Below are 24,189 nucleotides of genomic sequence, written 5' to 3' on the forward strand. Positions count from 1 at the left end.
TATCCTACACAACGAAACGCTGCCCGGGGCAACGTTTTCGTGAGAAACCGCATTACACGACGGGTCGAGGCGGTCACGGCTCGCGCAATCGAGGTGCTCTTAATAATCGCGATTTAACAGTTCGTAACGAATCTCGGAAACGCGATCGCGAATTACGTGATTCGCGCGTGGCACGAGAGGGGAAACTCGGACCCACCTTTCTCGCGGTTCTGGCCGCCTCCTGCTTGATGTTCTCGCTGAAATTCATGTTAATATCGAGGTAAAGGTGATTGTTGTTCAACAGGAGCGCGGGCGGCTCCATCGGCGGTGGATTCGCCTCCTTTTTGTGCCTCAGACGCCTCTCGGTTCTCTCCTGCCTCGTGCGCAGCACAAGCACCACGTTTCGGTCCAGCATATTTAATTCGATCCGGGAATCTCGACCGAGAGACTCGACAGACCCCTATTCACCCTTCCGTGAGGTCTAATTTTTTTTTTTTTTTTTTTTTTTTTTTCGTAACACTGCACCACGGATCTAGCCACTGCGCAATCGATTCTCACACAGCGATATTTATTTTTATTTGGGAGACCATATCGAGATCTCGCGTTGGCAACGAAATAGATCGAACAGATCGGAGGAGAACGTCTTTCGCGTTCTACGCTATCGCGGTGACATATCTGTATGTTTGTCGTGCCCCAATTTGTAATCGTGACCCGTTCAACGGCGATACCGCACGATCTCTAATTCGCGCTTTTTCTCCCCTTTCAAACGGCACGCCGGAAACTCGCCGCGACTTCCCGACGATGATGCAACGACGACCGTGGAGGAGAATTCGTGAATCGCGCGTGGCCGTAAGGGAACGATAGTAACGAACAGTGTGCGTCGAATGAGTGCAAAGTCCCAGCATTTATTGGTTCGGATTGGCCCGGACGTTATCGTCTACCATGTTATCGGCGCGAGCGAGGCGCCTACAAAAAAATGCTAGGCGCCTCGCGAGCATGATCGGTTTTCGATGTGCGTATGCCAAGTGAAGTACAGGAGGGAGAAGGAGAAGAAGGAGGAGGAGGAAGAAGAAAAAGGCGTCATCACGAAGCTGACGACGAAGACGCGGACGCGGTCGAACCATAGTTCACAGGAGTCACTGACCTCGAAAAATCCCACGTGAACCACGAATTCTGTCGATCCGTCTAGAAACAGTATATCGCACTTTACATCTGCCTATATCAAATCCTAAATTCGTAATTTAGAAAATACCGATATTGATCGTCCCGTGTGCGATCAATATCGAAGAATTCGCTGCCTGTTTAACTTACTTTCGTTTAACAAAGAACGAACCACTGCAGAGGAGGAAAGCATCGTTGTTTACGGGTTTATCGATCGCCCTGGTCGCTGCATCATTCAGATGGAACCGCGTGCCAAATACTCGAGAACGGACAAGAGAAAACCCAATCGATGAATGGAATCGAGGACCGCTAAAAACCACAGCCCCGTTCTTGAAAAATCCAAACTCGAGATGTCGGCGTCGGCGGCTAGTTTATCGACGATTGTTTCGTCATCTTATCGAGAAACGTTGAAATTACGTCAGTGGGATTATTTTCGCATCTCGCTCCGGGGGCGGAAGCGCGAGACGCGATCTCGCGTCGGAAATAACGTGATTATACCGGTTTACGATCACGTTATTTGACAAAACAAGCCTCGGGATAGATCCCAGTGTGGTTCCGCGGTTTCATCGTCGCGATATTCTTTCTGGGAAGCCTCATAATCGTGTTACATCGATCTCGCGACGCGAGATTACGTATTCATCCCCGCGCACCACCGCGGCGCGTCCTTCGATAGCCTTTTCCGATTCCACGTCGGGGAAGGAAATGCAATACGCACCGGCGACAATCGATACATCGTCGAATGCTATCGCCGTGTAATGCCGTATCGTGTGTAAACGAGGATCTAATTAAGCATACACGTGTTACATCACGTCGAAGCGTGCGGGTCGACTCGTACGATTTGCATTTCGATCGCTCTTAATTACGCGCGACGCGGAGATGAACCAATTCGATATCGAGCGTAAACAAAACGTGGAAACATTGTGAAAACTCGCGGAGGACAAAGAACGAAACGATGTCAGCCCGATATCTATCCCGGAATAGATGGCCGATCGTACATTACGTTACGTCAACCGGAATTAGAAGCATAACATCCCCCCGTCCATTTAGACAAGTACAAATGAGCGCGATGATAATTCTATAAAAATAAAATAAACATTATACAATGTTTTACGCACTTCTCCGGTCGGCGTTAATAAAGAAATATAATTTAACGATTTCTCGTGAATATTCATTTTATAACGATAAGATCTAACGAGAAACAACTGTTCTCACGTAATTTCATTTACATGTATTTACATGTATTATTTCAGTTTAAAAGAGAGAGAGATTTAAGGATAAAAGATAACTCGTTCGAAAATCGATATTTATTCGGGAGAGAAATCGAATTATGCATATTGAACTTTACAGGAGATCAATGAATTTAATCTAATGCGATTAAATTGTTGACTCGTTGACCACCGTGACACTTTTAATCTTTATTACCGGTCGACAGATATAAATACGACAATAATAACTGCCAAAAAGATAAAATATGTGATGCAACTGTAACCTGGAGTGTTACAATGATAATTAATAAACATGAGTTGCATTCGGCAAAATTACGCTATAAGCTGTAATTTCTCCATTTTTCATATCGCAAAAAACAATAAATAATCATACATTGTATCACGCATTTATAAAGATAAATATAAGAGAAATTATATATACGAGCATGAAAATATGGTTATTTCGTATTGATAAATGATCCATTTTTCTACACACACAGAAAAAAATCGCGACGCTAACTCGGTAAACAGATATGTCTCTGTCACTGATATCCGAGAGATTTAATTTTGTAGAGAGATTTAATTTTGTTCTAATGTAAATCTTATTTTATCTCGATACGTTAATTTCGGGAATCGGCGTGAACTTTCACCGCCATATAATAAGCATGTCATCTCGCAGCGTAACGTGATAAGGATCGTCGCCGCACGCTTTGTCCGGCTAATTGTTCGATAAAAATTTCGTTTTTCGAAAGAAACAAGTCGATATTAGCAAGCTCAGAGACGTACAATCCAGGAGGTGAAAGGTTGCTAAATTTACGAGAGATTGCAAAAAGAGGGAACCTTTCTCCTTCAATAATGATAATCAAAGAGCCATTAATTTCTGCTGCAATTAAAAGAAATCAGTTATTTTACAAACAATATCGAAGGGACGGAGAATTCGTCTGCGTTGCACGCACGATGACGAAGTGTTCGATTAAACGATTGCGTTATTTATACGCGAACGTAGGGAAAATTGCGTGAGTCGCCAAATGCTGGCTTATCCGCCAGATTATCGGCGAATTACAATAAGCGTTTTATTCAAACGGCACATTTGTCACTTTGTGATGCAACGATAAGCCTAACGGAAGGGCGAGTGGAATGAAGTAACTGCTAATTAAGATTAACACAGACATCCCTGAAGTGAAAGCGAGCGTTGCTGCAAAGTCCCGCTTAAAAGTTAAGTTACATTAACATAAACGCTTTTATCAAACGTGGCTATCAAAAGGAGAAACATCTATCTATCTAGTTAAAACCTTTTATTCTCAAAGCGAGTCGCCTGACAAGTTGTTCGTGAGTGATTGTTGACGATCATCATATATTTACACCGATCAAAAGTAAATAAAAATGAGATACATATAAGATATCAACCGGTTATATTAAAATTGTGATCTTGTGGCAAACGATCTTAATCGCGATACCAAGATTACGTATGAATCACAGGTTCGTGAGACAACGAGAAACGCAGTAGCGAATCGCATTCAATACTAGAGAAATGATAACGATAAGGAATATATATTGACAATATATATTGGCGAAATATTTGCAAACTTTGTTTTCTCAATAGACTCAATGATTCATTCAGAAGTCGCATCGCGCAGTTCTTAACGCGAAAACGAAGCGCTTCGCATTAAATTTAAAAGATTAAAAAAAAATATGGAGAAGAAAGAAATTAAAGAAAATTAATCTCTTAATTTTTCTATGTAATTTTGATGTAATTTTAAATGCAATTTTTGCCTAGGAAAGCGATTATTTATATAAACCACAACTGGTTATATTACGATTATTATTAAGTTAAGTTGAGAAATAACTTGAACGATATTCTTTCTGCTGCTGCTTAAAAATCGAGAAGATGGAGATCGATGTCGGAGATGTTCGCCAAAGAGGTCCCAGTTGCACATGGCGTATTTTGCAGTTCGCACATAGAAGTATCTTGCATTTTGCATGCGCAGTTTTACGATCAACTCCTCACGTCTCTCGAACGTGTGATCACCTTTGCCGATACGTGAAACAATTTCTCACTGCTACTACACAAAAGCAAAATAACCACGGAAAAATGTTACACACTTCCCAAAAAGAGGAGATTAAAGCAATTTATGAATTAAAAATAAAAAAAATAATAATAAAATTCCTCATATTACCTATAAAAAATAAAATTTAACCAAAGGTTATCATAATTCACGGTTGATAAAATCGTGTTAAAATATTGATAAAACTGATTGACATAAAAAATCAATTTCGTCAAGCCTGAAAAATAATAATACATTAATAAAATTGGCGGTAAAGATACCGATGAATATTTTATGACAATCGATGGACTGCATTTTCAAATTCTTCAAAAGGTTACGTGATGCAATCACGTAGGATATTTTTAGAAACAATTCAATCGAATACCCTTCAGTATCGAAATAACTACAAATCTGTATGATGTGATTCAATATACGTCGTATCATAGAATATATACTCGAAGAAACTTGATCATAGCGGTGACATAATCCAAAAATCGCGCAGAAAAATGCGCGCGAAGATAGAATAACGAAAGGGAGACTCCGATCGTGTCTCCTGCGGTTATTTAACTATAATACACTATGGTGTGCGAAAATTTAATTGCAACGGAAAGTATTTAATCATGACAAAAAAAAACAAACATTAAGTTAATTAGATTAGATCAGATTAGATTAAGAGCGAGGAATAATCATCAATGGTTGTTATTAAATAAATAATAATGCGCACGCGCGCGATTTTTATCTTCTTAGTTTTAAAAGTTAGAAAAAGAAGAGTAGATTAAAGTAGGATTAAAGTTAATCTCTATTGATAAAAATAAACATAAATAAAAATTGTTAAAAATGCAAAATCATAGACGTGGCGATAATCGAACGCGAGCATTAAACGAAAAAAATCCCCCTTGCGAATCCACGTTTCATTTTTCGCAGAAATCACTACCGAATTCAGGTATCAATTTCGAGTAAGTTTTATAGCCGATCGTTAACAGATTAGATAAACCAGAGCTCTACGAAATTATCGGCGTAACATGCTGTTACGATAAATTTTTCCCGCGATAATCACAAGCGAGAATTTCCACTCGGTGCCTGTCGAGAGAGCAGCCCACGAGATAATTTGAAGCACGTGTTGATCGACAATCGTAGTCGCGAGATAACAAACGATTCCTCAATGCAACACGATTTTTCCGCCGCTCTCATTGCCGAGCGAAAGAAAGAGAATGAGCCTCGCGTGCTTTCGCTTTGATTGGCTGATAGAGATTTTAATTGGCACCCGGAATCATCTTTTCTTGGGCCGAACAAAGGATATCATTCAATTAATCATCACGTCTCTATCCAAGGAACTGACGCATCGTGGTTAATATCGTCGAAATATCTTTTCAATTTTATCATTTAATCCATGTAAGAAGAATCGACTGGACAATAATATACCAATGAGATCGCCACGGTTCATCTCCTTTCGTGATACGAAATAAAAGATGAAACGTGTAAATACAGGAGGGGTTTTTTTTTTTGCACCCCGATTGCGTTTCGCCCGGTTGACTATATTTCTCGAAATAATAATTTAAGATAATTTTAAAAAAACTTTTTTTCGTCGTCGAAATATCTTTTCTCTGCTTTTGACATGCGATCCCTATCTATTCGAATAAGAAATTGGAAAAGGAAAATATAAAGAGAAGATAATCGAATGATTCACTTATTTAAAGCGCGAATATTCGCGCGTGGTTTTGCGTAAAATTGCCGGCTGCGAAACTACAGTTCCTATCTAATCAAACAAAAAGTTAGGGAAGAAAAACATAAAAAAAAAAGTCGATCTCATTCGAGAATAATCCTGAATGATTCTAATTATATTCGCGCGCGTGGCCGATCGCGTAGATTTTGTATAAAATCGTCGGTCCCAGCGGAGAAACCGTGGCCTCCTATCTAATCGAGCAAGAAGTCGGGAAAGAGAAACATGAAAAAAAGAAAGATTACGCTCGAGCGTAATCGCGAGTAATCTTTATTATTATTCAAAGCGCGCGAGCGTCGCGCGAATATTCGTGCACATGGTGGCTGATCGCGCGTGGAATCGATCGGTTTTTGTACAAAATTGCCAGACTTTAGCGTGACCCGGCACGAGCGGGACGGGACGTGCGGATTCGATCGTTCAAAATCGGCGCGCCTAGCAGACGGCGGACGGCGCCGGTACGCGCGACATTTCGTATGCGCGTGAAAATCGTGGGGCGATAAACGGCCGAAGTCGGCGTCGACACTCACCATTTGACGGGCCGAGGGGTCCTGTCGGGTTTCCCGATACTCCTGCAACGGAAGGGACTCGTATCGTCGCTTCTTCCTCTGATGCGAGCGGGAACGTCTAACGACAGATATCACCACAGCTGGGCCCATCCGGCCATCTTGCCGTATATCAAAACGTGTACTACGTCGCGCTGGCGTGTTACCGTCGCGCCGCCTTCCTCCTCCCCCCGCCCTTCCCTCCTTCCTCTCCCTCCTTTGTCGCCCCTGTCGCGAAAAGCGCCGTGACGACGGCGATTGCGTAATGCTCGTATCCTCCTTTTCGCTCTCGCGGGTCTTCCGTCTTTGTCTCGTCTCTCGCTCTTATCCGGCGAGAGTCGTCTCGCTTATCAGCCGAGATGGATTGAATTAAAGTTCGCGTTACGTTCGCGGACGGTGCCACTGCACGGCGGGATGAAAGCTCGTCATCCGATCTTTCTCGAACAGGAGCGGGAGGAAGGAGGGATTCTGAGAAACGTATTTCTTTCGTAGAAATTATGCTGATTAATAATTGAAATGCTAAGCGATTGCTTAATTAATCTAAGAAAGCTCGGATTTGATTCTTGGTATAGAATCTCTCGAAATATAAGAATATAAGATTATAAGAAATAGAATAATATTTACATTACGAAAGAATGATTGAAATGGGAGAAGGGAATTTTGGGTAGAGTCTTTCCGTTTGCTAATGTATGTTGAAACCTGAATAAAAAATCTTTTCATCATCGAATTATTTGGATAATTCAAAATCGAAATATTTTAAATTTCAAGGAGTTCGATTGTTCGATTGTCGATTAAAAAAAAAATTTGAATATTGAAGAAAATCTGAGCGAAACTATCCATTGAGAACAAATATTTTCTATGCGTTAAATTTTTCATGCAAGTTTGCATTTTTAATTGCTATCGCAAAATCCGTATCGTAAACAATAGTAAATTATAAATGGAACTAGGTAAAAATCCATGTAATAAAAGAATTCAGATTTCGAGAATTAATTTTAAAATCAAAAAATAAAATAATGAAAAGAAAACGTGAAATTTGAATCGAATATAATTTAAAATTGTTTCTTATCGGAATATATTTCTAATTATTTTGACGATTTTTCGATGGTCTCAAAAGACGCATCTTTCGTTCCCGTTATCTCTTCTAAGTATGTTCTTTGATAATTTTCACGCGTATAGGGCAACATGTTTCGTATGATAAGAAGCAACACAGTTACACACAGTTACTAATCGCGCTTCTGTTATAAATACATTTTTTCTGGAAAAACAACGTGTATAGTAAGTATTTAAAAATTTACATTAATTTAATAATTATTTCTCCATTATTTAGATAGAAATGTGTGCAAAATATGAATCTTTTAAAATTGATAACAGAAGTGTTACATATGTATATTTCATATCTTTAAAATGTAATATAAGAAACATAAATTATAAGCACTATGTATCGAAAATAATTAGCATTTTCTAGACAATGTTAAATTAAAATTTAGAAATCTTATCTCTTTCTTTTTCCTTTCTCAAAATATTTTGAAGTTTTTTTGTGACCTTTCAAGTCAATATTAACGCTTTGTTGTTATATGTAAATATCATTCTCACAATACTAATATTATTTAAATATTTTTGCACGTTTTGCACATAATCTTAGACCTTTTATTTTTTTAATTCGTTAGAAAAATGTTTTTTAATATTTCTCTTACTTAACATATATGTTAATAGAGATAAGAACTGACTTTTAGTATAATCGGTTTGATGTAAATCAATCGTATTCAGACTTCAAGCATTTTCTATTAAACTTTATATAATGCATATTTATACATTATTTAAATGGTATAAAACAGATAATAGATGGTAAAAAGATATTCTTTACTAATATATTATTTACAATATATGACATATGACAATATTTACAATCTTTCTAAAAATAAAAAAAAATAGTTAATTGCTACTGCCGAACCAATCTGATCCCATTGCACCGAAAAACGCGGCCGCTCCGGATTTTATTGCACTGGTAGACTCATTTTTCGTATGTTCCTTCGTTACTTTCTTACGCTGTAAATAAATGCATATTTTAATGCAAAAGATAATTGTTCTTTAATTAATTATATATTCGTAAATAATGTGTTAACATCTGCGACTTCGCCAAAATAAGAATCTGTAGAAACACTCATTAAATTATGTTCAAAATGTAGCTCTGTAATTGTTATTTTGATTACATTTTGATGTTATATTAAGTTATAATTATATTTTCCATATTAAGTTATAATTATATTTTCTGATATCAAACTCGACGTAATGTGATTGCATTAAAATACTTTTTCATTTTTATCATTTAAAATAAAAGTAATGAGCAACACAACATAAAAGAATGATGATGGAGTTGCAATCACGTTAATTCAAAATTAATTAGTTAAATTAATCCAAAGTCACACCATGCAAGATCGCCTTACCAAATCTACATATTCGTGATATTTTTTTATCTCATTCAAAGGACACAATCTATGTAATATAGATATATTTATTTAGAAAACAATTAACTGTTTCAATTTGATAATATTGCTATTAATCGTATATTTAAAATATCAGAATATTCGGTACATACTTGTGTTTTATCGGATATCGGCACAGATAAAATTGGCAAATTTCTCGTCGGTGCGGTTACAGTTAATGGCGGGAACCATGGTGCTCCTGTACAAACTGCGAGCACTGCAGGTGGTTCAGTTCTCCCATTGTCACTGCTTGCATGTTCATTGCGTGCCCCCAATGTCGAATGTAATTGTTCTAAATGACTCACCAGGTTTCCAAATATCAACTAGAAACATAAAATAAAATAAATCTCATCGCAATCGCACAAAGAGCCTCTAGCTTCATGTCTTGATAATTATACTAACCAAAGATCTCTGAACAGATTTTTTAACATTGGTGTGAATGAACGGATTAAAGACATCATAATCGAACGGATCTATTTTCGCAAGTATTGCGTCGCATGTTTTGATTGATAATTCATTAAGAACTTTGTTTTCATGAGGCACCATGAGCAACGTACAATATCTTATATCGTATAGTACTTGAAATGCTTGTTTTTGTCTGAGATCTATACTCTTAAACGCATTGAGATAATAATTAAATAATTCTGTAATGATGCTTTCGATAATTTGCTGCAGTACTCTCCTAAAATTGGAAAATATATATTAAATATATATTAAATGATAAAGCATCTCAATCTTCATCAGATGATGTTGCATTATTTACTTACTTTGGAAGCGTATGAGGTATAATTTTATTTAAATCTTTGCAGATGGCGGTCAAGAATTTTTGCAAAGGTATCGATGGTTGATAAGGTATTAAAATTTCAGACTTTATTCGTTTCCCCTCTCCGGATTCTTCCTCGATAGTAACTTTCTCCCATTCCGAGACGATCCAATGAACGCGCAATCCATCGAGCGGCTCTCTTAATATAAATTTCTTCATATGTTCAGATATTTTCGCTTTATATACATTAGCCCAAATGGACCACATGCAAATACTTTCTTCCTTTAGATTATCACAAACAGCTTGCCACTTAACGTTCGTGATAGCAAGCCCGGATACTTTCGACGATGTAAAACATTTATTTAAATTCGGGCACAAGGTAGTTAATGCAAAAAGAAATCTTGCCAGTACTATAGCGTTTATATCGCTTTGACCATGTTCCGGTTTATCGTTAGCACAGGTATTTTTTAGAAACTGGACGAGATCTTCGATCTTTTCGGTGCTAACTACTTGCAAATGTTCTTGGACTTCATTACGATCGGAGAACGAATTCGCAATTAAAGATATATTCGCCGAAAGCAAGCTGTCTTTGATTGTTATTACTCGCTCAGTCTCGTATAAATAATGCTCAAGATCGGACAATAGCGCGTACAAACTTTCATCAAATTTTTCGCACAATTTCACTATGTTTGGAGAATATCCCTTAGCCTTCATCAGCAAGGATCTTTTATTATCTAATCCACCAGTCTTTGTAAGTTTTTGTGGAATGTCGGTGGGGGAGTCTTTCCACACGAACCATCGTAAATCGTGTTCCGGAAATTCGAATTTATCGTGCGCTACTTTATCGAGTAATTCTGCTATATCAGATTTTAAATCAGATAGCGTATCCATCCACTTGTTTGTTATAATACCTGTTGACAAATCACTATTAATTATCAAAACAAATGGAATCATTATCTATATGTAAATCTTCTATATGTAAATGTAATTACATTTTACTCGTTTAGTTATAATAGGCTGGAAGAATTCCATCCAAAAACTTATTCTTGGTAAGGAAAGCTCTTCCCATATAGAATTCCAATTTTCAGGTAGATTTACACTGATGGCTTCTTCCCGAACGTTATACAGGCCTTTAATAGAAACTATTAAATTTAATAATTTGGTAACTTCATGATTAGAAAAATCATTCACCCACTCCAACCAAGATTTAACACTATTTTGAAGTGTCGATAGAGAAAAGCTTTTTGGTATATCCTGAACAAACGGTTTATGATGTTTAGTAACAGATGGCAGGAATTCCTCGAGTAAATTTTGATCCAAATCCAATTGCGATAGTAAAGAATATGCTTCTTGATCTTTTATGTCTGTTATAAACTGTAAAACTAAGCCTCCAGGAGCATTATCTGCATCTATAATCACATACATCAAATATAAATCACATGTAAAATTTTATCTGTTGTATTATAATTGTTAAACAAATAAAACACTTACTTATAAAACACGAATATATTAAATGGACAGTTTGTATAAGTATCTTCATACATGACTTCAGCTTATTTTTGACACTATCGTGACTTTCTCCTTTGATGACAGATTCAATGGCACAGCATCTCGTGGATATTAATCTTTCTAAAAGATCTGTAAACGATGACTCATTCAAAAATACGAGAGATGCCAAACAATTTGCAGCATTCTGTAAAGCAAATGTATTGTTAGTAACTAACAATTAAATATCACAAGATAAGCAACAATTTGTATACCAACTATAGTTGAAACATCCAACGACTGCAAAATTTTGTTGCACTCGTTAGATATGATATTCTTAAACTGCATAATAACATCCCACTGCTTGGAAACAATTGGATATTTACTCGATAACTCAGCACTACCAACTTCAAACATTAAACTATAATTTATATGCTGCGCTACTATATATAACTGTGTAGCAAGTAATAAATTTTGACTCTCGATGCTTGTCCAGATATACTGTGGAATGTCCATTAGGATTTTGATTTGGATGATTATGGAATCCCGAACATGTCTTCTTCTAAAAAAATACAATTTAGATTCCAACATATATTGATATAAATTTTTCATTCTATATATATCTATATGATATATACAGATCACAATTATATGAAAAAAAGAAATACTTGTCTACGTTATCCTCCACTGGATCTGTCTTGAAACCAATGAGATATTTCTTTTGCAGTTCCCTAAATTTATCTTCTATATTAGCAATTCTTGCAATAACTTTTTCGGATGTTATCTTCATTTTTCCAATTGTGTCAGCAGCCAATATCAAATCTCGATATCTTTCTCTGAAAATCACCAAGATAAAACTCTGACACAGAGCTTCTTTCTTAAGGATCTAATGTAATTATCTAATAAATTCAATTTTTCTCAATAAATTGTAAAGCACTTAAATGATAAATGTCAAGCTGATGGATGGTATTTTAACAATTTGAAAGGAAAATTGAACCCAATGAACAAGCCTTACCCAACTAGAGTTCGTAATTCTAGCTTCTTCCGGTCGCTTTCCAGCTGAATCTTCTTCTGAATCTCCTCGATCTCTTTGATGGTGTGCTGCTCGAACAGCTTGTTTATGTCCAAATCTAAATAATTCGTCGTTGTCATGTTTTTGACGTTTCATGCACTATTCTTTTCGACGGTCAAAGATCCACGTAGCTCACAGGTTAGATCGCCGTCGACGGACTGTTTTACCGTCCATCGGTGATGCCACCCCGTCGAAACGTCCGGAGGGTTTCCGTTAGTCGGCGCCGCACCTGCACTCGCTGCACCTGCGGGTCTCTCACTGGGATATTACGTGCTACGAAAATGCTTATCAGAGGAACGCGGTGAGGCCTCATCCGTGAAGTCGAGTGTACAGCTAACCGTGTCGCCGAGGCGCGGGAGGACGGTAAATTCCGAATTCACGCGGTGCGGCCCGGTGGCGAGGATCATCCCCCGGGAGGTGCGCTCCAACATAGCCGAATGTGAGCGAAGTTGCCGTTGCCGTCGCCGTGTAGACGAGGAGCGTCGAGTGTCCCACCGAGGACGGGGCTGCTGTTGGTATGCGGCGACTCTTTGTCGCCGTGGGAACTCCGGATCCGGAACCGGATCTCGCGTAGCTTCGCGTGCTCCGGGGAAGGTTATGTCGTCCGCATAGCGTCGCGCGATCGCAGTCCCGGCCGCTGCCCCATTCGTCATCGTCATCATCGTCATCATCGTCGTCGTCGTTCGCGAGCGATGAAATTTTTCGTCGCCCGGTGACATTCCCCCCCGCGTGGCGACGACAGGTGTGTCCTCGGTCACACGAATGTGTGCGCGGATATCCCACCATCGACCCCGTGCGAGCCACCGACGTCCAGCGGAAGCTCTCCGGTTTCTCGTCAGCGAGAAGGTAGCGGTGATGCGCGCTACCGGATCAACATAATCGGGGACCCCGATGACTGTCGACAAAACGGGTGAGCATTGCTCCTTCCTCCGATCTGCGTCGCACGCCTTCGCGCGGCCTTATCTCTCGACCGACAGGCAAATGGCAAAGTTGAATCGCTCCGCGACTTTCCTCTCCTTTTTTTTTTCTGTCTGAAATTAGCACGTTCGCGCCGCGTTGCTATTTTAGCGCTCGAGAGTGCTTTCGCGCGTTTCAAGTAGGGTTATATCCAAACAAATTACCCCGCGGTTTGGCAAATCCCTTCTCCTTCTTGGAGCAACATGTGCATACCTTAAAAGGAATTTTGGTATTACGCAAGAAATCACTTCGCGATACAAAATGCACTTTTGTTTGTAATGTACTAATATGACACATCAGCTTATTGGATACCGAATTATTGTATAAAAAAATTAAGAAAATGTATAATTTTTGCATAATGTTGTTATAAGTCGATAAGGATAATCTTATTACGTTTGATATATTTGGAATGCAGATTACCACAAGGCAAAAAGAATGAGTACCTCACTAATGTCACTTCAACCAAATAGTCAAAGCTTGGAAAGGCAGAGATATGTCAGAACAACGACGGAAAGACTGTACAACAGTCTTACCAAGAAAAGGTTTATTCCTATTATTATTAGTCATTAGTATTAGTCATGATAGATTGCTGTTTAAGCATGTGCATCATTTAATTGTACACATTGCTTAATCATATGCATATATGCTCATTTTATTTGAGTCACATCATATTAATCCAATTTCAGGAAAGATCCAAAGCAAATGAATGTTCAAAGAATGTGGATAAACTATGAAGACTGCAAAGATGAATTTTGGGCAGCTATACAATCTAATTATGATTATATTATGGATACTAATTTAATCGAAACTTGTAAAGTAAGCTTGACATAAATTTTTCTTAAATTTAAATAGAGAGATTATAGCAGAGAGATTATATATTTTATTTCAATAATTTCAGGAAGCAAATGGTGAATTAACATGGGATGAAACAGACGTGTCGACGCAATCGTGGAATTTGAAGGAAGTCAGCAATCAATTTTTAGAGCTTTACTCATGGTTATGGGTTCTTCAGGAAGTGGTTTATTCCAAGGAAGAAAATCTTTTGGACAAAAACCTGCGTGCAGTATGTATCACTGATTCTTTGTCGTATTTAGAATATAAAATAAAGTAAATCTTGCATTAAAATAATGTTGAAAATTGAATTGGATTGTTAATTAGGCTCATATGGAAGAGTTGCGACGCAAGGCATACAGACGCAAATTGTTCAACGAGCAAGCAGAAAAATTAATTTCTCGTGCCCCTGCTTTAAAAGACGAAGTGGCGTGGCGTGTAGATCATTTAAATGCAAGATGGGAATTAGTTGAGCAAATTATGGCACCTATAGACCGACCTGTATCTAGTCAACAAGATATATCAGCAGGTAACGGATAATTGTTTCTTTACAAAATATACATTCCCCTCTTCTCCTTCTCTTACGTGGCTTTATTAATGTACATGTAATCGATTCGTTTCAACAGATTTTGAACGTGAAGTGAAATGTTTACGAAAATGGTTACGAGAAATGGAATCGCGTCTTCAACCTTTGGACTTCCACATGGACTGGACTTTGCCAGAACTGGAAGAAAAAGCGGTAGAGCATAAAGTAAGTAACATTGCATTGCTTTCAACTGTGATGATTATATAATAATCAAGTTATTTAGTGTTTCCTCATCCTCATTCGTCGGCGAATCTCGCCATGTGGAATATTTTATGGATGACAGATGTTCCTTTAGGTCGCCTTCTTGTTTTTCTTTGTTACATCTTGCTGTGGGAAGTTTACTTTATAGAAGGTCTACCTGTTGTAAGAAAGAATGCTTTCATAAAGAAACACAATGTTATTTTGTTAACATAATGTTTCAACGTGATCATTTTTATTAGAATTAAACAATAAACAAATATAATTTAAAAGTAGTGTAAAAATTACTATACATTTTTAAAAGAGAAAGACAAACGTCTGTAAAGTTTCCCTTAAATAATTTTTATGCATGTGTGTTTATTTTTGTCTTCTTGTTTTTTTTAAAAAAGTAAATTAGATAATGTTGAATGCGAAGCGGAACGAGGCGTAACGAGCATAAATATGCTGATGGTTTAGCTCGACTTGCTGAGGCTTATTAAACGATTTAATTGTTAATGTTCTCCCGGCCCGGAGGTGGGAAATGCTAGGAAGCGGCACGATTCGGCGGAATACGTGCTAAGAATAATGTCGGACGCGTTAGTCGAGCACGTGCGTACCAAGCTGAATTTTCGCTGGCTAAGACGAAAGCCAACGGCTTAAGAGGAACGGATGTGATGGCGTACTCACAGACCTCAGAGTGGGGAGTGAACAGCCGGCGCGTACCTCACGTTTGTTGTTTTGTTCCGGGCTCCGATCTTTGCCGAAGGCTCGCGTTCGGACGCAAACGATGCGCTTCGTTGAGCGCTGGAGAGACCAGGCAGCTGCCTGCCGGCTGCACGAGCCGACAGAGTTCGCCGTTCCACGGTCGCCGCCGGTGGACAGGCACGTTACAACGAGCACGTTGATCCAAGATTCCCTTCCTCCTCGTCCTCTCTTCTTTCATCCTTCCCCTCCGCGTTCATCTCCCCATTCTTATCGCGTCTCTCTCTCTCTCTCTCTCTCCCTCCTCTTTATCTAGTTGGTCTAGTTCTTTCGTTTCGTTTCTTTTTTTCCCTCAAAATATCGTTATATTTAAACGCAAATGGTGCGCGTCCCTTGTGTTCGATTTGTGATCGCGACATCCCTCGCGTGGTTCGGTGCAACGCGTGGTTCAGTTTTTCGGCCTCTCACCATCGGCATTTAACCGCCAGCGTTCCCTCCGTTTTCAAAAAGCAGCGGGGGTTCTTCTTGCCGGGAAAGAATTCACGGTCGTAATCGCTGTAGTAACGTGGGTCAGCCAGACGAGTCTCTTCTTCCTTGAGTCTTTTCTTCCTACGGGTCTAACCAGCCGCCGCTTGGCTTTTCTCTCTCTTTCTCTCCCCCTCTGCCTCTCCTTCTCTTTCTCTCCCCTCTTCCTTCGCCTCCTACTCGTTTTTCCATCCGTCCGTCCATCCCGTCTAACCGAGACATACCACGGCAGTGCTCGGAGCTCGAACTTCTTCGTGCGGTCCATTCGACGTGGTTTCTCCGCCGCCGCCACCGCCGCCGCTGCCGCTGCCGCTGCCGCTGCCGCTGCCGCGAACGAAACCCTGGCGTGACCCCGCGCGGCGCGGCGTGGCGAAGGAGTCATTCATGCGTTGTGACGAGCACGAGTGCGACGAAACCGCCGCGAGGAAGCGGGGCACCGGGGATCCGAGGCGTTTGAAAGAAACGACGCGTCTCGATTCGTCTCGTCGTCTCGCCGTCGGTCTGTATTGGCTGTGAGGAAAAAAGAGAGAAGGAAAGAAGGAAAAAAAAGAAAAGAATGACGCGCTTCGTAGCCGAGGCTCGCGAGTGCTCGTCGTAGTGCCGCAAGTGCCGTGAGTGCTCGCCTCTTCAGTTCCTCGGTCTCTTCGGTGAGATCCCTCCACTTGTGGATACGCGTGATACATGTCGACAGACATCTTCACTGAGATACAACGGTGCGCCACTCTTCCTCCTCGGCCTGGTGGATATGCATTTTGGTAAGCTCGCTCGATGGAGGACTTATAATTTCTCTCTTAATTACACGAGGAAATTTCAACGGAGTGCTCGCTCGAGTATCGATCCGTCAGATCGCTTCGCCGTGGTTGATCTAACTGCTGATTAAACGGCATTGTTTCGAGGCACGTGGACGTAAAAAGCGTGCAGCAAAGATAATGGAATTTAGAACGTGAAAGTCGGTGTTTCGAGTTCCGATGCGGAGTGAGAGAGAGAGAGAGAGAGAGAGAGAGAGAGAGAGAGAGAGAGAGAGAGAGATATGCTATATTTTCCTGCTTGGCCAACTCATTGCGTTCATCTCAATATTTTACACGCGTTGTTGCTAACCGAAACCCAATTTCCTCCTCGTCGAGTCGTTCCTCTTTATTGTTTTTTTTTTTTTTCATTCGAGATTAACACCTTGAAACCGATTCCGACGGTCCGACCGTTCCCTCGCGGTGCAGCGCGACTGAGATTCATTGTGATATTTGTCCCGTTATTGTTACACTGAAAAACACAATGAAACAATGAAGCAATTACGGGCGAACGCCATCAGACTGGTCTAGGTAAGGCATCTCCGATACGATCGCGAATGGCTCACGAAGCGTGAGGCCGTCATTACATATCGGATTTTCCTTTCGTGCTAAAAGACGAAAGGAAAATCCGATCGTGCAAAAAGTCACGTTGCACCCCGCGTCGCTATTTTATTTTCGACGTTATGTCAATTCTCAATGGTGTCCGATAAAGCGAGACGCATAATAATAATAATGCCGGCTGTTATCGGCGAGATAAGATCGTGAAAATCGGGAAGCCGTTTTGCTTCGTGCACACCTCGATCAATCGCGCACCTACTTATCTCACATTTAACCGCATACCTCTGGCATATATCGATCTCCACGTTCGTGCTCCGATTTTGCCGCACACTCGCGAGGTTCGAGCTCCGGTCCACATATTATTTCCCGCCGCCGCCGCCGCCGCCGCCGCGTTTGGTCATCGACACTCCGCGTCGCGTTGCGTGGATGCTCCGTTGAACGACATTCGTCGGATGTTGAAGTCGGTCGCTCGAGGTCAGGCGAGTTCACAGTGGAATTGCCCGTATAGAGAGAAAGTAGATCTTTGTGGAATTTTATGGAGTCAGTCGTACGCCGGAGTATCCGGTAATTGCGCCGATTCGCCGCCGCCAGTCACTGAATTAAATTTAAATTTAATTATCCGTCAGTGGGAGGGAGAGGAAAGGGAAACGTATTGTCCTGTCATCCTTTCGACTTTCTATTCGGCGCCCACAATATACCACTTACATCACGGTGTCGTCGAGTGCAACTCGTTCGCCAGTTTATCTGCCGGTTGCATATCACTTAAGGGAGAAAGTCCGAGGGACATCAGGTCGCTTTGACATCAACGGCTGTAATATGGCTAATTAATATTTGGTAGCCAGTTTGGCCAGCGCGCGGCACACGCGGCGCGAGCTCGGAGAAAATGCCGTAAAGCCGGACAGTAGCCGTTCGGCTTTTGAACCAGTTGCGGATATTTTTGGAAGCCGCACGGCCGCGCTCGTCACACACGGAACTCCATGCTCTCGCGCGACATTAGGATGATTGCCCTCCTTCCGAAAGAAAAAACGATCTCTCGCTCGTTAGAAACTTTTCGTGAGCAGTCGTAACAGATTTTTAAATAGATCCGAATTGGCGGCGAGGGAAATCCCGGCCGCAACGGGAAGATTATTCTTGTTTTCTATTCCGCATAATATCATGCCATTAAGTTTACAAATTAAATCCTTAATTGATACGACGACCGCACGCGATTACGCAAACCGCAGTATGCATAAGTGAAGTCGCTGCGATATCTCCTGCTACCTGATGTTTATATCTAATCCGATTTCATAAATCGATTTCCCATATGTTTTTATCAAGTGTCATTAAATTTTGTTACGTGTTATTTGTATGATTTTAAACTTATCGAGTAATATTTTTACAACGAATGATTTATTTTTGCCAATATTTTCAAGGATATTTTGTATTATTTGTCTCATGCCAATTTACAAACTCTGCTTATCATCTTTTTTTTAACAACTCCCGATAAAAATTGTTAACGTTCGCGATAAGATTGCAAGGGATTTTCGTGAGTAAAAATAATGTCAACTTAATTCAAAGTTCGGACGGCTACGTGTTCGATAACAACCTGATTTACGAGCCTTATCAGCGATATGCAATTTGGCCACTTCACCAGGCAGTCAATTCTCCGGGTACGCCGTTAGAAGGCCGCTTCAAGATTTACGAGACGCTCGCGAAACCGCAAATCCGTGGGCATTGACAAAACCGGAATTATTCTACCGCGGAATACCGAATTCCCAGCGGGCAGAAACGCGGCGGAGAAATGAGGTGAGGACGGCCTGGATAACTCGGTTAGCAGCTGCGAGCGTTAAGGTCCCGGACGTGATCTTATTCGCGTCTCGACACACCTGCAATTTGAATATATCGCATTAAAAAGGCTCAATCTTCAAATTACGCCGGTGAAAAAAAAAAAAAAAAATCAGGCGGAAATTACGGAGTATCGCCGAAAGGTGAAACGTCCCGGACGATTCGCCGCCGCACACGGCCGTATTCCTCTTTTACGCGGAGGAATCACTCCCTGTAATCACTCCTCGCGCCAATATGCATCGCGCACGCGATGCATGATCGCGAGGATACTCGCGATGGAAACTCGCGAGTGCTGTCGTGCTTGCGTCACCATCGCGCGCGCGGCGCGCTGCGAGTGAAAGGGACTAGAAAATTTTTGTATCAGCTGATACTTCTTTTTTTTTTTTTTTTCTCTCTCTACGACGCCCGCGAGATTTACGATTACGCGGCGCATAACTTTTGCGCGACGCGAAATCAGTACGTGCGTACGCCACAATCCGCACGTTCGCGATTGTTGCTCCGAGAACGAGATTGCTTTATCGTGACCGTTGCCCGGCGGATAATTTGCATTCTGTCCTACATACGTGGTGGAAGTGTTTCGTCGGGGATTTAATTACCGAACCGCTTTGCGGCGTTAAGAGCTTGGAGCTCTTGAAAATTAAGAGGGTATATCTTAATTGAGTTTTACTCGATTCAAATGGATAGTCGGGTTTAATATTTGAAAGTCTCGCGGGAAGCCTTATTGCGACGATATTGCAACACGTTCGAGACATTATAGCTCGATGGCTGCATAAAAAGGAAGCCTTACGGCGGCGGTTGTTCTCGCGCTGGAGGAGAATTGCAGATGACGTATTACATGAGGTTTTATAAGAAGAATTTACGAATCACGATGAGTAAGAAGAGCCGCGACTGCAAATTTTACACGCGACGCGGACGACAACGTTAACGGCTTGATTTGAATCAGATCATCAGGAGACCCGCCGTCTTTTTAACGCACACCATCGCAGTGACCGTATATAATCGAAAGGTTAATATTATCCACGTTGCCGGAAAGTCGATGCGTTTTTTTTTTTTTTTTCCATTGTAGCCGGTCATATTATAGAGTCGTTTGCCTCTGCATGTATGCGTGCGCTGACTCATTCGTCTGGCGTCACCCGTTAACTAGGAACACTGATGTGACCACCATTTCCGAGTTGGATGGGACTTGTAGCGTATCCTTTAAGCAACGAAGGCTTTCAAGAGCTGAAGAAACATCTTAATATATACAAAAAAAGCACGTTTAAATTATATTTTTATACGTTAAAATTAGATTACGATCTCGTAATAAATCGATTCGCTTCATATACATGGGACTAATATGGTAACGGTATATCATAGTTTATTTTATCCTGAGAAGAGTTTTCTAAGAAACGCGAAAGGGTAACGTGGAAGAAAAGTAGAGGAAAATAAATTACATAAAAATTGTACGAGAAAGAAACGCAAGGAGAACTCGCGCGAGTGAGACCAAAGGGGAAAAAAAAAGAGAATGGCAGCAATAAGAAACGTTAAGTGTACAGAAGAAAGAAGAAGTAATTACAATTTCTAATAAAAATATGTAATAGACGGAGATTATGTAAAAAGGATCGAGAAACCGCAAGATCTCGCCGAGATAAAATAATGCTAATGCACAAACGATACGGATGCGAGTGGACGGTGATTTTTCTGCGTGCCCGTTGTAAAATATGCCATGTGGGAGGCTTACCGCTAGACTCGCCAAACTACCGCCGTGTAGTTTTGCCTACAGTTACCCTCGGTATCTTGAATTCTTAGATAACGTCGGCACGTCCCGCTGGTCGCGGAAGTAAAAATCGCTTAGTGAGCGCACTAAGTGCCTGTGGTGGTCTTAGCCTCGCGGTCGATTACTACGTTTTACCTGCGACTTAACCTTCCACATTTACCAGTGCGACCTCAAATAATATACCGCGGCGCACCGTGACATCGTTTTTCAAGAATAAACGCAAGACTACACGGAGGAGGTGAAGAAATTAGTATCGGTGGAGTGTGCACTTTCTCTTTCCCACACAAAGTAGAAACTTGAATCCTGCCTCGTGAATCGCTGGAGATTGGATGAGTCCTTTTCTTAACAGGACATTAACTGCTTTAATGAATATTGGCTCGTTCGCCTGTCGGCGGAGATGCGCGAGGCGCGCGCAAAGGCAACACCGGGAAAAATAATTGTTTCCTGGTGGCACAGCGAGAATTTATCTCGGGGACATCGGCAAAATAAGAAAATTGCATAAAAGTGTGGCGTATAAAAAAAAAATTTTTACATGGCAAAACACAACGACAGTAATGACAAATTAACTTTCTCCAGGCAGTGGCAGTAGACAGTCTTACTCATCGTACAGAGCGTGTCGATAAATCATGATTAGATTGTATGCCGAAAGAGATTTCTCGATAGAGCGTTCAACCTGGATTGAAAGAAGCGGCGCGGTAATAACACCGCTCTTCTGCGACTTCGTTGGAAATATATGGGGCGTTCTCGATGAAGAAATCTTTATCGAAATCAAGCCATATAACTAATATATAAGCCGAAATACTAAACAGCAATAATAATATATATATATATTATCATTTAGAGTTAGAAAATTCCTTGGATGTAATAATTTTTACTTTAATATTTTTTCTCTAATTATAATCGTGCAAATTATTTTATTTCTGAAAAGAAGAACGAAACCAATCGTTTTACCTCTGTCGCAGAATAAAAAAATATATTAAATTTTATAAAAAAATTTCGTGGTTCCGTATGAAATGTATTATATATATATATATATATATATATATATGATTTATATGGCCGAAAAACGCGGATATTCAAATGTCCCTATTTAGTCGGGACACCCTGTAGAGAATCGTAGCATGGGACGATCTATTCTTCGAAACAATTTAAGCGATCCAGCAGCCAGCGTTGGTCTTCGAATCGCTCGGAGGTACAGCCGCGCCCAGAGAGTTATCGGCTCGCGTTCGTCTCAGATTAATCTCCATTCTGTGGTGATATCGTCCCGTTTTTTTCGCCAGTCATGATACCCGCGTCTCTCTACAGCGTTTTCCACCGATCGAAATCGATACGAGCGGTGTATCGCGGACAGTCATGCTCTGAAAACGAAACGTGTACTTATGCAATGTTAAAAAACGTTCTAACGTTGTAGGCCGGCAATATTTTGACAAGCGCGCCGATACCGCGCTGTATCGCGTGTGTTAGATAATAGAACATATCCGCTGTGCTGCCATTAATTTAATTCATCAAAGCCTCGCGTTCTCGCGGGTATTCGAGATACTGGCGCTGGTTCGATTAAAACGTAAAATCTAATTTCCTATGACGAGTTATGACTCGCTCGGTCGTATTTATTTTTACTTTTATCTCGGCAAATCCAATTTATCAAGCGCGCCCACACCACGGAATCTCAACAAATTTTCATTTCCTCGCGTAGAAACTCAATTATGTCTCTTGCATCTAACGATTGTTAATTTCGTAACGTGAGATAATAATCAGGTTTGTTGAATTATTCAATACACAGAGCCGCTCTAAGCTTATCTACTTTTACTATCGCCGCGAGTTCTCGCGTGATCCGATGTGCCGTTTCACTCGTCATCGTCGACCGACATAAGGACACATTATCACCACCGTGCGACAGGATTACGGACGTGTCTGGGAACCGCGGGCGTTGCGTGTCGTTGAGAGCCCGCATCTTGCATGACATTAACGTCATGCGTTACGTCCGCCCGCGCAACCTGCTTCCTGTCGCATCGCGTAATATTTTCAACGGTGTCATTGTCACGGCGAGCGGGAGGGGAGGGGGAGGTACCGCCGCAAAAATAGCGATGTTTCGCCGCGGGGCGAAACCCGGCGAGGAAAGGAAAAGTGACCAGGTTGGCCTTCACATTGATTTTTCAATGCGCGCGATGAATTTCCTAAGCCGCGGCGTGCCAAGGTTGTTGCCCCGCGCCGTCAACGGCGAGGCCTTCAACTTGAGAGATGAGCCGACGACACTCTGACAAGTGGGATGGAAACAAGTCGAGGAGCCTGGAAAGTCGAAGTGCCGGAAAGACCGGCTGCTTTTAATTTCCACCTCGGGAAAAGAATGACCTCTTCGAGCGACCACTTCATTCATAAATAATCGTGGGAGGAGATTAGTTTTCTCTTTATGCATCTCTCTTTTCCGTGGCCTCTTCAATTTTTCGTCGCACTCGTCAATTTCTCAATTCCCGCACATTGCAATTTCTCCGTAATTTTCTCAATCTCAATCTCCGCCTGTCCTTTCTCGGGAACCACCGTTTCCCCGGACGGCGCAAACCTCTCCTATCAAAAGATTAGCGGATTATGGGCATGAATTTACGAATATACCTGCCCGTTATGTATGCAAATAAGCGGATAAGCGAATATTCTGCGACTGGTAGCGCGTCGCGTGTGTCATCGTGTGTGAACCGTGGTGTGAAACTATCGCGGTATCGCTGAATGTCAATAACAACCGGCAATTCACGGGGACCGTCCGGGGACCGCCGCCGATGCTGCCGCGCGTCTCTGCGTCTCGCGCGTGTTCCACGCGACGGCTTGACACCGAGCAGCTGCGCGTCTCTCGTGGATTCAACTATAAATTACATCCTACCTTGACTAAGGCCGGTTCTCTTTTCAGCGTACGCATACGACAGTACGCAGTGCGTGCGTGTGGCGCGCACAACTCGTTCCTTACGATTCTTAATTCTGAAACTTTCCCATGAAAGCGCGCGCCCGGCGATTGAAAATCGCGGCGCGGCGAGTTTTATTATTCCT

General features: G+C 41.2%; 2 protein-coding genes and 1 long non-coding RNA gene across 5 annotated transcripts in view; 1 reads left to right on the forward strand and 2 right to left on the reverse strand.

Annotated features, from left to right (window-relative positions):
- Positions 1-8,493: 8,493 nt before the first annotated feature.
- Cog1 (conserved oligomeric Golgi complex subunit 1) lies at positions 8,494-12,691 on the reverse strand. Of its 2 annotated transcripts, none has more exons than XM_011641341.3 (9): positions 12,399-12,691; positions 12,052-12,219; positions 11,663-11,942; positions 11,390-11,591; positions 10,891-11,307; positions 9,903-10,809; positions 9,538-9,817; positions 9,249-9,458; positions 8,494-8,698 (listed from the first exon to the last, which is right to left on the reverse strand). In XM_011641341.3, exons 1-9 carry the CDS (start codon positions 12,533-12,535, stop codon positions 8,585-8,587), a joined length of 2,715 nt encoding a protein of 904 aa, XP_011639643.2. In that variant the 5' UTR covers positions 12,536-12,691; the 3' UTR covers positions 8,494-8,584. The 2 variants fall into 2 exon arrangements, with proteins under 2 accessions (XP_011639643.2, XP_011639642.2); XM_011641340.3 differs by having other exon boundaries at positions 11,663-11,945.
- Positions 12,692-12,716: 25 nt separating this feature from the next.
- Positions 12,717-24,189, forward strand: part of LOC105428825 (uncharacterized) — a 66,257-nt gene continuing 54,784 nt past the window's right edge. For both annotated transcript variants that reach the window (XM_089084682.1, XM_011641343.2), the window contains exons 1-6: positions 12,717-13,365; positions 13,828-13,954; positions 14,099-14,228; positions 14,311-14,475; positions 14,571-14,772; positions 14,870-14,994. In XM_089084682.1, coding sequence (XP_088940808.1) covers positions 13,347-13,365; positions 13,828-13,954; positions 14,099-14,228; positions 14,311-14,475; positions 14,571-14,772; positions 14,870-14,994 — 768 coding nt within the window. In that variant the 5' untranslated portion in view covers positions 12,717-13,346. The remainder of the gene's footprint in view (positions 13,366-13,827; positions 13,955-14,098; positions 14,229-14,310; positions 14,476-14,570; positions 14,773-14,869; positions 14,995-24,189) is intronic.
- On the reverse strand, positions 16,528-19,059 carry LOC148934525 (uncharacterized). The gene is made up of 2 exons (XR_016141293.1): positions 17,859-19,059; positions 16,528-17,490 (listed from the first exon to the last, which is right to left on the reverse strand). It is a non-coding gene; the product is annotated as an uncharacterized LOC148934525 (long non-coding RNA).

This window comes from Pogonomyrmex barbatus, unplaced genomic scaffold (assembly GCF_055798465.1).
Source record: "Pogonomyrmex barbatus isolate J1 unplaced genomic scaffold, ASM5579846v1 scaffold9, whole genome shotgun sequence".
Taxonomy (NCBI): Eukaryota; Metazoa; Arthropoda; class Insecta; order Hymenoptera; family Formicidae; genus Pogonomyrmex; species Pogonomyrmex barbatus.